The sequence below is a fragment of the Pithys albifrons genome, chromosome 28, assembly GCF_047495875.1.
Source record: "Pithys albifrons albifrons isolate INPA30051 chromosome 28, PitAlb_v1, whole genome shotgun sequence".
Classification (NCBI taxonomy): Eukaryota; Metazoa; Chordata; class Aves; order Passeriformes; family Thamnophilidae; genus Pithys; species Pithys albifrons.
Genome location: NC_092485.1, coordinates 1,415,659 through 1,428,654, shown reverse-complemented (window position 1 = coordinate 1,428,654; position 12,996 = coordinate 1,415,659). Strand labels below are relative to the sequence as shown.

General features: G+C 50.3%; 2 protein-coding genes across 2 annotated transcripts in view; both read left to right on the top strand.

Moving 5' to 3' along the window:
• The window catches only part of IPO9 (importin 9), a 36,271-nt gene extending 25,702 nt beyond the window's left edge, over positions 1 to 10,569 (top strand). Inside the window, exons 17-24 of the mRNA XM_071578767.1 lie at positions 290 to 418; positions 1,371 to 1,646; positions 2,687 to 2,853; positions 3,760 to 3,893; positions 5,371 to 5,490; positions 6,401 to 6,502; positions 7,680 to 7,756; positions 8,982 to 10,569. Coding sequence (XP_071434868.1) covers positions 290 to 418; positions 1,371 to 1,646; positions 2,687 to 2,853; positions 3,760 to 3,893; positions 5,371 to 5,490; positions 6,401 to 6,502; positions 7,680 to 7,756; positions 8,982 to 9,092 — 1,116 coding nt within the window. The 3' untranslated portion in view covers positions 9,093 to 10,569. The remainder of the gene's footprint in view (positions 1 to 289; positions 419 to 1,370; positions 1,647 to 2,686; positions 2,854 to 3,759; positions 3,894 to 5,370; positions 5,491 to 6,400; positions 6,503 to 7,679; positions 7,757 to 8,981) is intronic.
• A 1,655-nt stretch (positions 10,570 to 12,224) lies between these two features.
• The window catches only part of LZTR1 (leucine zipper like post translational regulator 1), a 38,446-nt gene continuing 37,674 nt past the window's right edge, over positions 12,225 to 12,996 (top strand). The window contains exons 1-2 of the mRNA XM_071578770.1: positions 12,225 to 12,410; positions 12,481 to 12,543. Coding sequence (XP_071434871.1) covers positions 12,244 to 12,410; positions 12,481 to 12,543 — 230 coding nt within the window. The 5' untranslated portion in view covers positions 12,225 to 12,243. The remainder of the gene's footprint in view (positions 12,411 to 12,480; positions 12,544 to 12,996) is intronic.

The following is a 12,996-nucleotide window of genomic DNA, read 5'->3' as shown; positions in this document are numbered from 1 at the left end:
CTCTGGCTGTTGTGATTAACATGCATCTATTTGCCACGTTTAAGTGCTGACATTGCTTTTAATGTTGGAACTGCCTTGGGAACTTCCACAGCTCACACCAGTGATGTTTGGGTGCAGAACTGCAGGGACTCCAGATTTAAATAGACTGTAAATTCAAGCTGTGATTGCAGCAGTGGCCACATCCCTGCATTTCACACCTTTGATGTTTGCAGAAGGGGTGGGGAGTGCTGACTTCTTGTACTGTTGCTGCTGCTCTGACAGTGCTTTGGTTTTTGTACTTTCCTTTCAGACTTCCATTGACATACTGACCACAGTTGTAAGGAACACAAAGCCCCCTCTGTCCCAGCTCCTCATCTGCCAGGCATTCCCTGCAGTGGCTCAGTGCAGCCTCAACACAGATGACAATGCTACAATGCAGGTAACACTGTGGGGAGGAGGGTGAGGGTTGCAGGGCCATGGACATCCAAGGGAGGTGACACAGCCTTTGAAGGAGCCCAGACTGTGCTTAGAATCATAGAATCATAGAATGGATTGGGTTGGAAAAGACCTCCAAGATCATCAAGTCCAACCCTTGGTCAAACTCCAGTCCCTTTACCAGATCATGGCACTCAGTGCCACGGCCAAGATCAGTTGAAAAACCTCCAGGGATGGGGAATCCACCCCCTCTCTGGGCAGCCCATTCCAATCCCTGAGCACTCTCTCTGCAAAGAATTTCTACCTGATGTCCAACTTCAATTTCCCCTGGCAGAGCTTGAGCCCATCGTGCCCCCTTGTCCTATTGCTGAGTGCCTGGGAGAAGAGACCAACCCCCACCTGGCCAGAACTTCCCTTCAGGGAGTTCTAGACAGTGCTGAGGTCACTTCTGAGCCTCCTCTTCTCCAGGCTGAACACCCCCAGCTCCCTCAGCCTCTCCCCACAGCACTTGTGCTCCACTCCCTTCTCCAGCCTCGTTGCTCTTCTCTGGCCCCGCTCCAGCCCCTCAATCTCTTGCCTCAACTGAGGGGCCCAGAACTGAACACAACACTCAAGGTGTGGCCTCCCCAAGGCAGAGTCCAGGGGAAGGGTCACTGCCCTGGGCCTGCTGGCCACGCTGGTTTGGATCCAGGCCAGGATCCCATTGGCCTTCTTGGCCACCTGGGCACACTGGTGGCTCCTGTTGAGCTTCCTGTCCCTCAGTTCCCGCAGGTCCCTCTGCCTGGCTGCTCTCCAGCCACTCTGTGCCCAGCCTGGAGCGCTGCAGGGCTTGGGGTGGCCAAAGGGCAGGACCTGCCCTTGGCCTTGTTGAACTTCATCCCACTGGATGCTTGTGATATTCTCAACACAAATTAATCCTGTACTTCTCACACCAACGTGCCTCCTGTCCCGTGCAGAACGGCGGCGAGTGCCTGCGCGCGTACGTGTCGGTGGCGCTGGAGCAGATCGCGCAGTGGCACGACGAGCAGGGCCACAACGGGCTGTGGTACGTGATGCAGGTGGTGAGCCAGCTCCTGGACCCGCGCACCTCCGAGTTCACCGCCGCCTTCGTGGGCAGGCTGGTGTCCACCCTGATCTCCAAAGCGGGCAGTGAGCTGGGGGAGAACCTGGACCAGATCCTGAGAGCCATCCTGAGCAAGATGCAGCAGGCGGAGACGCTCAGCGTGATGCAGGTGAGCAGGGTGGGCACCTGTGTTAGGGTGAGCTGCCAAAATGCCAACTGCCCAACTGTGGGAGTTTGGGCTTTAGTCTTAGCTCAGCCCGATTCAGCAGGCCCAAAGGATGTGACAGAGATTAGAAGGGACAAGCATCACCTGACTTAAGCAACCAGAGGGGTATTTCGTATCATCTGACATCATCAAGAAGCATAAAAAGAGAGAGAGGAGGAGATTCTGTCTCTTTTGGTTTTTGCCTTAGTCCCATGAGGGCGCCCTGCCCTGCCTGTCCTGAGATCAGGCCTTGCCACCATCCCTGCTCTGTTATCCGGGGAGGGGAACCTTTTACTGAACGTGGCACTGAGTGCCATAATCTGGTAAAGGGACTGAAGTTGGCCCAAGGGTTGGACTTGATGATCTCAGAGGTCTTTTCCAACCCAATCCATTCTATGATTCTTGTTGATTTTTCTCCTCTCTTGCTGGGATTTTTCTCTGGAAGAGTTTTTGGGAGTTTTTGTGGGGGTTTGGGTGGTTTGAATCTCTATTATTTGGTTGGCTGACTTGGTAGCTATTGTTGTTAGTTTGTTTTATCCTCACATTTGTATATATATGTATTATATCATATTCTTTTTTAATTGTCTTTTCTTTTATATAAAATAAGAATATAATATAAGAAGCTACTTATAATAAAAGACCCAATGCCAGGGTCTTTTTTCCTCTGGCATTGTCAGTGTTAGTGCTGCCATATGATATTTTTGCTGGTCAGAAGTCAACAGCTACCAGCCTCTGATATTTTTTTAATAGCTTTTTAATCTTCACTTTAGGGATGGCTGTTGGTTTGGACATGGGTGTGAGTAGATTTATTCCTGCTGGGTGTTTTGGGGGAGATTGAACAGTGCTGTTGGACTGTAGTAGTTTATTCTGTGTTTGTAGCAGCTGGTTGTAATTTCCCTTCCTCCTGGGGTTGGTAAGCGCAGCCTCCACTGCCTTAAATATTTGATAAAACATTTCCAGCTATTAAATTATGTACTGCTAACACTGCCCTTCTCCTCCTGCAGTCCCTGATCATGGTGTTTGCCCACTTGGTTCACTCACAACTGGAGCCTCTGCTGGAATTCCTGTGCAGCCTCCCTGGCCCCACGGGCAAACCTGCCCTGGAGTTCGTGATGGCCGAGTGGATGAGCCGCCAGCACCTGTTCTATGGGCAGTACGAGGGCAAAGTCAGGTGGGCCCCACGCATCCATCCCTGGCAGAGTTTCCATCAGTGCTGGGGGTAGGGAAGGGGAGCTGGTTCATACTGGGATCTCTGTGTGCCAGCGTGGGGCAGGATTGCTCGTCCCTGCGCTGTCAGTTCAGCTCAGGAGAGCTGTGGGAACTGGAGCAAGCTCTGATCTTCCTCTCCACTGCTCCTCTTGCTGCCTGGTGTTCCTGTGCTGGAACAGGCAGGTCTGAAGGGGGGAAAGGGCTGTCTCCTGCAAGCACAGCAGTGTTTTTGGGATTGAGCTTCTGTGAACAGGATGAGAACAACTTCCAGACGTGGAATTGTTCTGGGGTATTGTAGAGGGTTTTGTAAGAGAACCTGGTGATTTCTTGTTGATTAAGTCAACAAAGAAATCAGTTTTCTCTCCCTTTTGCTGTGCAGCACGTTTGTGTTCCAATGGAGGCTGAGTGCTGTATTCCAAAGCATGGAATGCTTAATTAATTTAAAGCATGGAATGCTCTTAATTCATTTAAATTTTGCCACAGCTTCTGTCTTTAATTCTTCTGGAAACATGAAGCCTCACAGACCACTCTAAGGGATCTCACCAGCTGTTAACTCACTTCTTAGTGTGTGTGTTCTGTGTTACTGGTACAGGCAATCAAATAGCCTGTGAAATAGATAATGAGAAAAAGCAGATTCAAAATGAAAGTTAGGGAATAATCATGCAGGACAAGAGACAGATTTGGGGATCTAGTGCTGGTTTTGGTCACACACATAAAGCAGGAGAAATGGAAAAATTCTGTAATGCTTGTGCTTGGCAAAGGTGGAGAAGAAAAGGCATCTGGATGTCTGCTGAGATGTGTTCCCTGTCAGCAGGACACTCTGAAAGGGAAATTCTGGTCAGTAATTTTCCTATTCCTTGCTCCCCAGCTCTGTAGCACTGTGCAAGCTCCTGCAGTATGGCATCAACACAGATGACAAGAGACTTCAGGACATCAGGGTGAAGGGAGAAGAAATATTTAACATGGATGAGGGAATTCGGACACGATCCAAGGCGGCCAAAAGTAAGTAATCATTTTGCTGCTTTTAACAGGGTTTTTTTCTGTAAGTAAATGCTGTGAAAGGCCTTGAATAGGTCTGGCAGATACCACAGAGCTGTGGGAGATGGTCCCTGCAGAAGGTGCATGTTGGTTTTTAGAGCTAATCCATACATCATATACTTAATATATCTGTTATCTGCCTTAATTCTGCCACAGACTGATTTGGAAGACTCCTGATATCTGATTTAATATATCTGGATGAGATGGTTATGAGATGGAGAACTATTCACTGCTACTTTGCATCATGAGACAGAATTGATAATTCCCTGAAGCCTGGTAGCTTCTCTGAGAGGAAAGTGCTTTTAGTGCAGACCCAAACAAAGGAGGGTCTTTTTCATTGAGACACTTTACAAGTATCAACAGGGATTCAACAAGTCAGAGATGAATTTAGGAAAAGCTTGGCCAGTATTCTGGATAAGGTTTGTCTTATTTTTAGTTGGCCAAGCCCAGAGTCTTTGACTGGAGATTTTTGTTGAGAGATTCATCTTTTCAATGGGACAGAGCAGAGCTCTGGGTGGTTTTTACTGGGGACTGAGCTGCAGAGGGAGGACACTGGGAGCTCCTGCCCTCAGCTGTCAGTCAGACCTTGCTCCTGCCACTTGGTGTGTGACCAGCTGTGGGATGGGATGTGGTGGCTGTGCAGATCCAAGCTGGGAGCCCATGGAGGCAGTCGGTGCTCCTCGAGCCCCATGGGCTTGGAATTTGGAGTGTTGGAGAGCCAGGGAGGGACTAACTGACAACTAAGGAGATAAACAGGGGGAAGCCCTAGGAATGTAAGAGCTAAGTGTCATAAAACACTTGCTGCCTAATTATTCTTGGCTTAAAAAATCCCAGACCACCAAACTCTGGTGTCTGTCAGACAGAAGAGTGGGAACTGCCAGCACTTGAGTTGAACAAATATTAATGCTAATACCAGTAAGAGCTAAAACTGGTGCTCCCAATTTCTTTATTTGATAGGACCTTTACTTTTGTAACTAAGGGCAAAGACACTGTCTGGCTATCCCTGTGGAATGTTAAGCCCTGCAGGAACACCTGTGAGGAAAAGATGGAGCTTTCAGTGCCTCAGAAAGGGCAGAGCCATTCCTGGGGTTGTTGCACTGCCCATTTACATAAAAGCACTGGTGGACAAATAAATGTACTTCAAGAAAGCAAGTGCTTCCCTAAAAGCAAGTTCCAGATGACTCCCTTAAGCAGCCTGCAGGAGCAGAGTCAAACATTCATTCAGCTGTGAAGGTTTTTTCCTGCCTTTTCTGCACTCAGAATATGCAAGATTAATACTGGGAATGTAACTCTGAGGGTACATGGAAAGAAAGTCTGGAGGGTTTGTGTCAGTTGAACCTCCCAAACAAGAAAAAGTCCACCCCAACAACAAAAAAAAAAGGTGTGTTTTTTACAACATTTTATTAAAAGCAGCATGAATATATATTTCTTTTTCCTACAGATCCTGAGCGCTGGACAAACATTCCTTTGTTAGTAAAAATCTTAAAATTAATAATAAATGAACTCTCTAATGCAATGGAAGCAAATGCATCTAGACAGACACCTGCAGATTGGAGCCAAGGTAAAATACTGTGTTTGCTTTTTATCTTTATTTGTCTTAAATCTACTTTGTCTTCTCTTGATAACCATTCTGTAGTTAAGAAATTCACAATAGTAAATCGTGGACCTGTAATTACAAAGGCTTGAGTAGTGATCCAAAGGTTAAGATCATGGAATCAGAGAATCCCAGACTGGTTTGGGTTGGAAGAGTCCTTAAAGCCCATCTCATTCCACCCCTGCCATGGACAGGAACACCTCCCACCAGCCCAGGTTGCTCCAAGCTCTGTCCAGCCTGGCCTTGGACACTCCCAGGGATGGGGCAGCCACAGCTTCTCTGGGCACCTGTGCCAGGGCCTGCCCACCCTCACAGGGAAGAATTCCTTCCCAATATCCCATCTAACCCTGCCCTCTGGCAGTTTGAAGCCATTCCCCTTGTCCTGTCCCTCCAGGCCCTTGTCCAAAGTCCCTCTCCAGCTCCCTTGTCTTGTGCAGATTATCATTAGCAGCTTCCAGCACAGCAGCCCTTCCTTCCCTGTGTCATATTTTAAGTGCTGGCAATCTCTTCCAGGTAAAAATAAATAAAATGGGAAAATAAGAGCAGTCAGTGTTGTGTATCCTCAGACATGAAAATTACATTGGGCTAATTTGGAAGATGGGGTCTGACCATGTGCCAATAAAAGTATCTCTTCATATGGTATATCTGGTTTGCCTTCCTTTCTCCCTCAAACATCCCTCCTTGCAGCTGCTCTTTCCTTGACTCCAGTTCTGGAATTCTTCCAAAAGGATAGGGAAGTTTGCAGGTGTTTTCCTTCATCCACCCACATGTGCAGGGATGTTTCTGCCTACAGGCTCCAGTCCCCCTTAAAGTGATCACAGACTGAACCTCTTGGGTTTCCATTATTTCTAGAATATTGGGGTTTTTTTCCAAACAGATGATTCAAATGATATGTGGGAGGATCAGGAAGAGGATGAGGATGAAGATGAAGGCTTAGCAGGACAATTCCTATCAGATATTCTTTCCACAAACAAGTATGGTGAGTTAACAGCTTTCAAGTCCTTACTTAAAGCAGAAATGGAGTAGGTGACACCCTTGTCAAAGTTTCCTTCCCTTGCCAGCAGCAAACCAGAGGCTGCAGACACAGGGAAGGAATTCTGCTCTGGGATTGTGATAAGGACCTTCTGGAGAGGGCCATGGCTTTGATTAACTCAGTGATTAAACCATGGCATTATAAAAAACATCACCTGGGAGCTCACTGGCTGCACAGGCTTCACATTGCTGTGAGGCTCCTCTTTTAAAGAGAAAATTGATGCTCAGAGGAGCAGGTTTGACCTTGGGATGGTGTCCTGGAGCGGGTGAACTTGTTTGTGGGGTGCCCTTGAGGAGGAACAGCTGCATGGAGAGAGAGCACAGGGGCATCATCTGTCCAGTCTGCCTGTGAGAACCTTCCAGGGAAACACAGCGAGGGACACTGCTCTGCTTTAGCTCAGGGCTGGCAGTGTCCCCCTGGCATGGGATTAAGGCAGAAGATGGTGGTGCAGGAACATCCAGAGCTGCCTGTGGATGTCACAGAATCATAGAATCAGTTGGGTTGGAAGAAACCTCTGAGATCATCAGGTCCAACCCTTGATCCAACCCCACTTTGGTCACCAGATCATGGCACTGAGTGCCACATCCAGTCTCACCTTAAAAACCTCCAGGGATGGAGAATCCACCCCCTCTCTGGGCAGCCCATTCCAATGACTGAGCACTCTCTCTGCAAAGAATTTCTTTCTGATATCCAACCTGAACCTGCCCTGGCAGAGTTTGAGCTCGTGCCCTCTTGTTCTACTGCCTGGGAGAGGAGACCAACCCCCACCTGGCCATAACTTCCCTTCAGGGAGTTGTAGAGAGTGATGAGGTCTCCCCTGAGCCTCCTCCAGGCTAAACACCCCCAGCTCCCTCAGCCTCTCCCCACAGCACTTGTCCTGGTGGGTGTCCTGCCTGTCCCCAGCTCAGCTGCCTGTCCCTCGAGCCCCCCACTGACCTTGCTCTGGGGTCTCGTGGTTTCTATCCCATGACAAGGAGTGAATATTCTGAATACCTTTTGGTTTTCCCTCAGCAGTGCTGAAACTATTTACTTTTGGATCCTTGGGTTTCAGGTGTCTAATAGAAAACTTCCTGAGGTGTTTTGCTTTGTTTGATGTTAAAACCTGCTGGTTTGCTTCTGACAGATGAGGATTACTATGAAGATGATGAAGAGGATGATCCAGATGCATTAAAGGACCCTCTTTACCAAATAGATCTCCAGGTGATGCTCTAGAATGAGTGTTTTTATCAGATTCTAATTATTCTTTATAAATTTTATTCTTTTAATGTTATTTTTTGACAAATCTGTAAGCACTGGAAACACCAACTATTGACTGTTATCCTGAAGGGATGCAGTTAACTGAAATTTCTTTGGAAAGGGCCAAGTATTCCAAGAATTTCTGGAGCTATTATTCCATATGATCAATATCTATAAGTTGGAAATCTGAGTGGACAAAACTCTTTGAGCAGAGAGAGATTAAGACATTTCTACCCATGAGCTTCACAGCCTCTTGCAGAAGTCAGGAGTGGATTGGAGAGTGAACATGACAGAATTTCATACTGCACTTGCAGATCAGAGAATCATAGAATGGATTGGGTTGGAAAAGACCTCCGAGATCATCAAGTCCAACCCTTGGGCCAACTCCAGTCCCTTTACCAGATCATGGCACTCAGTGCCACGGCCAAGCTCAGTTGGAAAACCTCCAGGGATGGGGAATCCACCCCCTCTCTGGGCAGCCCATTCCAATCCCTGAGCACTCTCTCTGCAAAGAATTTCTACCTGATCTCCAACTTCAATTTCCCCTGGCAGAGCTTGAGCCCATCGTGCCCCCTTGTCCTATGGCTGAGTGCCTGGGAGAAGAGACCAACCCCCACCTGGCCACAACTTCCCTTCAGGCAGTTCCAGACAGTGCTGAGGTCACCTCTGAGCCTCCTCTTCTCCAGGCTAAACACCCCCAGCTCCCTCAGCCTCTCCCCACAGCACTTGTGCTCCAGTCCCTTCTCCAGCCTCGTTGCTCTTCTCAGTTGGGTTGGAAGAGACCTCTGAGATCATCAAATCCAACCCTTGATCCAACCCCACTGGGATCACTCTGGCACTGAGTGCCCTGGGCTGGTGATCACAGTGGGGTTGGATCAAGACCTGGTGGATTCTCCATCCCTGGAGGTGTTTCAGAGGACACTCAGTGCCACATCCAGTCCCTTCTCCAGCCTCGTTGCTCTTCTCTGGCCCCGCTCCAGTCCCTCAATCTCTTGCCTCAACTGAGGGGCCCAGAACTGAACACAACACTCAAGGTGTGGCCTCCCCAAGGCAGAGTCCAGGGGAAGGGTCACTGCCCTGGCCCTGCTGGCCACGCTAGTTTGGATCCAGGCCAGGATCCCACAACACATGGAAGCAGCAGGATTTCCAGGGCGAGGTGATGCTGACCAGGTGTTTCTGTCCCTTCCAGGCCTATCTCACTGAATTCCTGTGCCAGTTTGCCCAGCAGCCCTGCTATGCCATGTTCTCTGACCACCTCAACGACAACGAGAAGCGAGTGCTGCAGGCCATTGGGATATAGACCCAGAGACCAGACCCATCATACCTGAACTACAGCTTCTCTTTGGCTGATTCCACGTTTTATGATTGAACATAAAACATTTTCCAGTGTCTGCCTGCCTGTTCCAGGTGGATGATGGCCTCGTTGTGATGTATTGAGCCTCATCCTAACACGAGTCTGCTGAGGGAGGGAATCCTGAGAAAGCAGCAAGGACATTGCACATCGATCTCACCATGGGAGCACTTTCATTTTCCACAGTAACTTTCCAGGATGTTCTTAAAAGATAAAAAAGGTGTCCTTAATATTTTTGAAAGCAAACTGTCTCTGCCTGTGAAGAGGCACTTCACTGAGTTTCCCACAGCACAGCTGAGCAGAGAAAGGAACTGAGTCACTCACGGATTGCTTGGACGTCCCTTGAGAAACGGGAAGGTTGTTCCTCTCATGTAACACAGGGTAAAAATCTTGATCCTACAACATGACTTGTTTTATAGACCCACAGACTCTTGTCAGAGCTGCCTGGATGGGATGGAGCCTGTTCATGGGAGTTTGGAGGGGAAGCTGAGACAGGCCCCCCGAGTGGGTGTCTCCCCTCCCGGTGCCGATGGGGCTCTGTGCTCACAGTGCTGCCCACTCTGTGCTAACACTTGTGTGTGCACGTGCTCAGAGGAAGCCACCACTTAAATGTCTGTTCCTGTGGCATGTGGCTACAAAAGACTGGTTTTCTGGAACACAAAGAGCCACGGTTTTTAGGGGGAAAAGAACTGATTGTATTTAACATATTTGCTCCGTGACAGCCACTCTGAACTCCTCTGCTTCTTTCACACTCCTCTGTGTGTTTTTACAGAGTGGTAAAATAACATTTGCAAATTGATTTCCCCATGAGAACAGCGTGATGTATCTCACAACACCTCTCTGCCTTTGGTTCCCTTTTGGGGAAAGAGAAAATAAACCTATTAAAATGTACATTGGTATCCTTCTTATAAACAGATTTAAAAGGAACTTGAGCTTGTTTCCTGAAGTCACTTTTTAAAGACATGTTTCTTCTTAGGATGTGCTGCTGAAGGATGTTAGGGATCACCTGGACAGAAAGGGAGTCCTGTGCTGGATACATCTGCTGCTTAAAACAACAAGCTGAGCCATTGTAGAGTTTCCTTTCTTAAGAAAGGCACTTGCTGTTCCTTTGTGGAATAATTTGCTTTGACATTGTATCAAAACCTCCATAAGCTGGAGTCATTCTGTATCTTGCTGGTCTCATGTTGTGCCCAAGAATGGGCAGAGCTGGGGGGGATCCCCATTCCCTGCAGGCTCCTCTGAGGTGTCCTCGAGTTCTCAGTGTTCCTCTGTGTGCCTGACTAACTCTATGAGAAGCAGAGTTTGAAACCTGATTTTTATGTGTCTAATAAGGTACAAGCTCTTTCCATGCAGTTGTGTTGTAGTGTCTTTCTTCCCTGTGGATTCTCTGTTCTCTAAGAATATCTGATTAAACTTGGTGCCCTGACTGTCCCATCACAGGAGTTTTGTTCTGGGGGCTTTGTCTCTTTTTCAGCTTTCACTGAAAAGGTTAAATCAAACAGTGCAGTCTCTCTGAAACCCCCTGAGAAGCTGCTGGCTGCAGTGGTGTGTCCTGGCAGCTGTGCAGGAGGGGTCAGGAGTGTCCTCAGAGGGACTGGTCCCAGCTCTGGGAAGAGGCAGGACCAGCTTTTTTTGTCCTGTGTGTTGGCAGCAAAGGCTCAAAGCCAGACATCCATGCTTGGAGGTAAGTGAATGCCAAACACTGGAAGCATCCAGGTGTGTTTCAGGGTGTCAGGGGTGAACAGAGCACACTGAAGGCTGGTTTGCTCTGGTGGCAGCTGGAGCTGCCTGTCCTGTGCCTCAGAGGGGCTTTGGACAGGTCAGAGGGTGGGGTTAAACAAGACCATGAAGAATGAGGCTGATGCAGTAGAACTGACACTGAACTGAGACATCAGGGGTGTCTCTGCCTTTGTAAGGTCCAAAAGGTGGGTGGGCCAGTGTCACCTTCCTGCTGGACTCATCACTGTGTTGGGAGAAGCTGCTTTGGTTTGCAGCCATCAGTGGTTTTTCCAGGAGTGTGAGAAGGGAAGGATGGGGTGGGTAAGTGGCTCTTGGGGACCAGTTTCTGTGCATTCTCCCTCCTGCAGCCTGGGCTGGCTGGGCATGGTGCCACCGTGCAGGGGCTGGAGTTTGGGCCAGCCCTGGGGTGGGGCAGCAATTACTGCCAGCAAACTCACCCTGGGCAGGGTGTTTTTGGCACGATTGACTCAAGAATTCCCCTGGAAGAGACCAGGTAGGATCTGGGAGAAAGTGCAGGAGAGATGGTTTGAGGGACTTCATTGAGGTCCTGCTGGAGTTCATGACTTGCATAGAATCATAGAATCAATTGGGTTGGAAAAGACCTCCCAGATCATTGAGTCCAACCCTTGGTCCAACTCCAGTCCCTTTACCAGATCATGGCACTCAGTGCCACAGCCAAGCTCAGTTGAAAAACCTCCAGGGATGGGGAATCCACCCCCTCTCTGGGCAGCCCATTCCAATGCCTGAGCACTCTCTCTATAAAGAATTTCCACCTGATCTCCAACTTCAATTTCCCCTGGCAGAGCTTGAGCCCATCGTGCCCCCTTGTCCTACTGCTGAGTGCCTGGGAGAAGAGACCAACCCCCACCTGGCTTTGTTGGTTTTTGCTTTCCCACTGTCCTCTTTGCTAACAAAATTACGAATGCCTCATGATGTGTTTTATTAAATAAGGATGGCATTTGCAGCAGGAATTCTGCCAAAACAACTCAGCCCAGGAACAGGGTGATCACTCAGGGTCGGACCCTGGGATGAGACAATGCGTATTTATGCGTATTGCTCTTGGTTTGTTTGGGGGTTTTCTGTGTTAACAAATAAACTCTTCCCGGGTGTAACCCCATCCATTCCCGGGGCACCGCCGGTGCCACCGCGGGCCTCGAACCCGCGACCTTGGGCTCCACAGTGGTCACCCCCCACCCCTCCGAGCGGTGCATGCTGGGGGTTGTAGTCCAGCGCTCTGCATCGCCCTGCCCAGCGCGGGGCACGCCGGGAGTTGTAGTCCGGAGCGAGGCCGCATGCGCGACGGAAGCTGCCGTGGCGCGGGGCACGCTGGGAGCTGTAGTCCCTTGGGCAGGCCCCGGCCATGGCGGCGGCCGCGGCCCCCGCGGGGCGCTCGAAGGTGGCGCCGAGCGTGGACTTCGACCACAGTTGCTCGGACAGCGTCGAGTACCTCACCCTCAACTTCGGCCCCTTCGAGACCGTGCACCGCTGGCGCCGCCTCCCGCCCTGCGACGAGTTCGTGGGGGCCCGGTGAGCTGGGGGGCGGCGGGATGGCGGGGAGGGGGTCCCGGCGCCGCTGACCCGTCCGTGCCGCCCGCAGGCGCAGCAAACACACCGTGGTGGCGTATCGGGATGCGATCTACGTGTTCGGCGGGGACAACGGGTAAGGGGAGCGGGAACGGGGGGAGAGAGGCCGGGGTGTGAGGGGAGAGGGTGTGAGAGGGGAGAGGGTGTGAGAGGGGAGAGGGTGTGAGGGGAGAGGGGTGTGAGGGGAGAGGGTGTGGGGGGAGAGGGGTGTGAGGGAAAATGGTGAGAGGGGAGAGGGTGTGAGAGGGGAGAGGGGAGTGAAAGGGGAGAGGGGAATGAGAGGAGAGAGGAAGAGGGGACATGGGCGTGAGGGGAGAGGGTGTGAGAGGGGAGTGTGAGGGGAGAGGAGTGTGAGGGGAGAGGGGTGTGAGGGGAGAGGGGTATGAGGGGAGAGAGGGAGAGGGGACATGGGCGTGAGAGGGGAGGGAGGGGGGAATGCGGGGAGAGAGGAGGGAGAGGGGAATGAGGGGAGAGGGAGAGGGGACATGGGCGTGAGGGGAGAGGGTGTGAGAGGGGAGTGTGAGGGGAG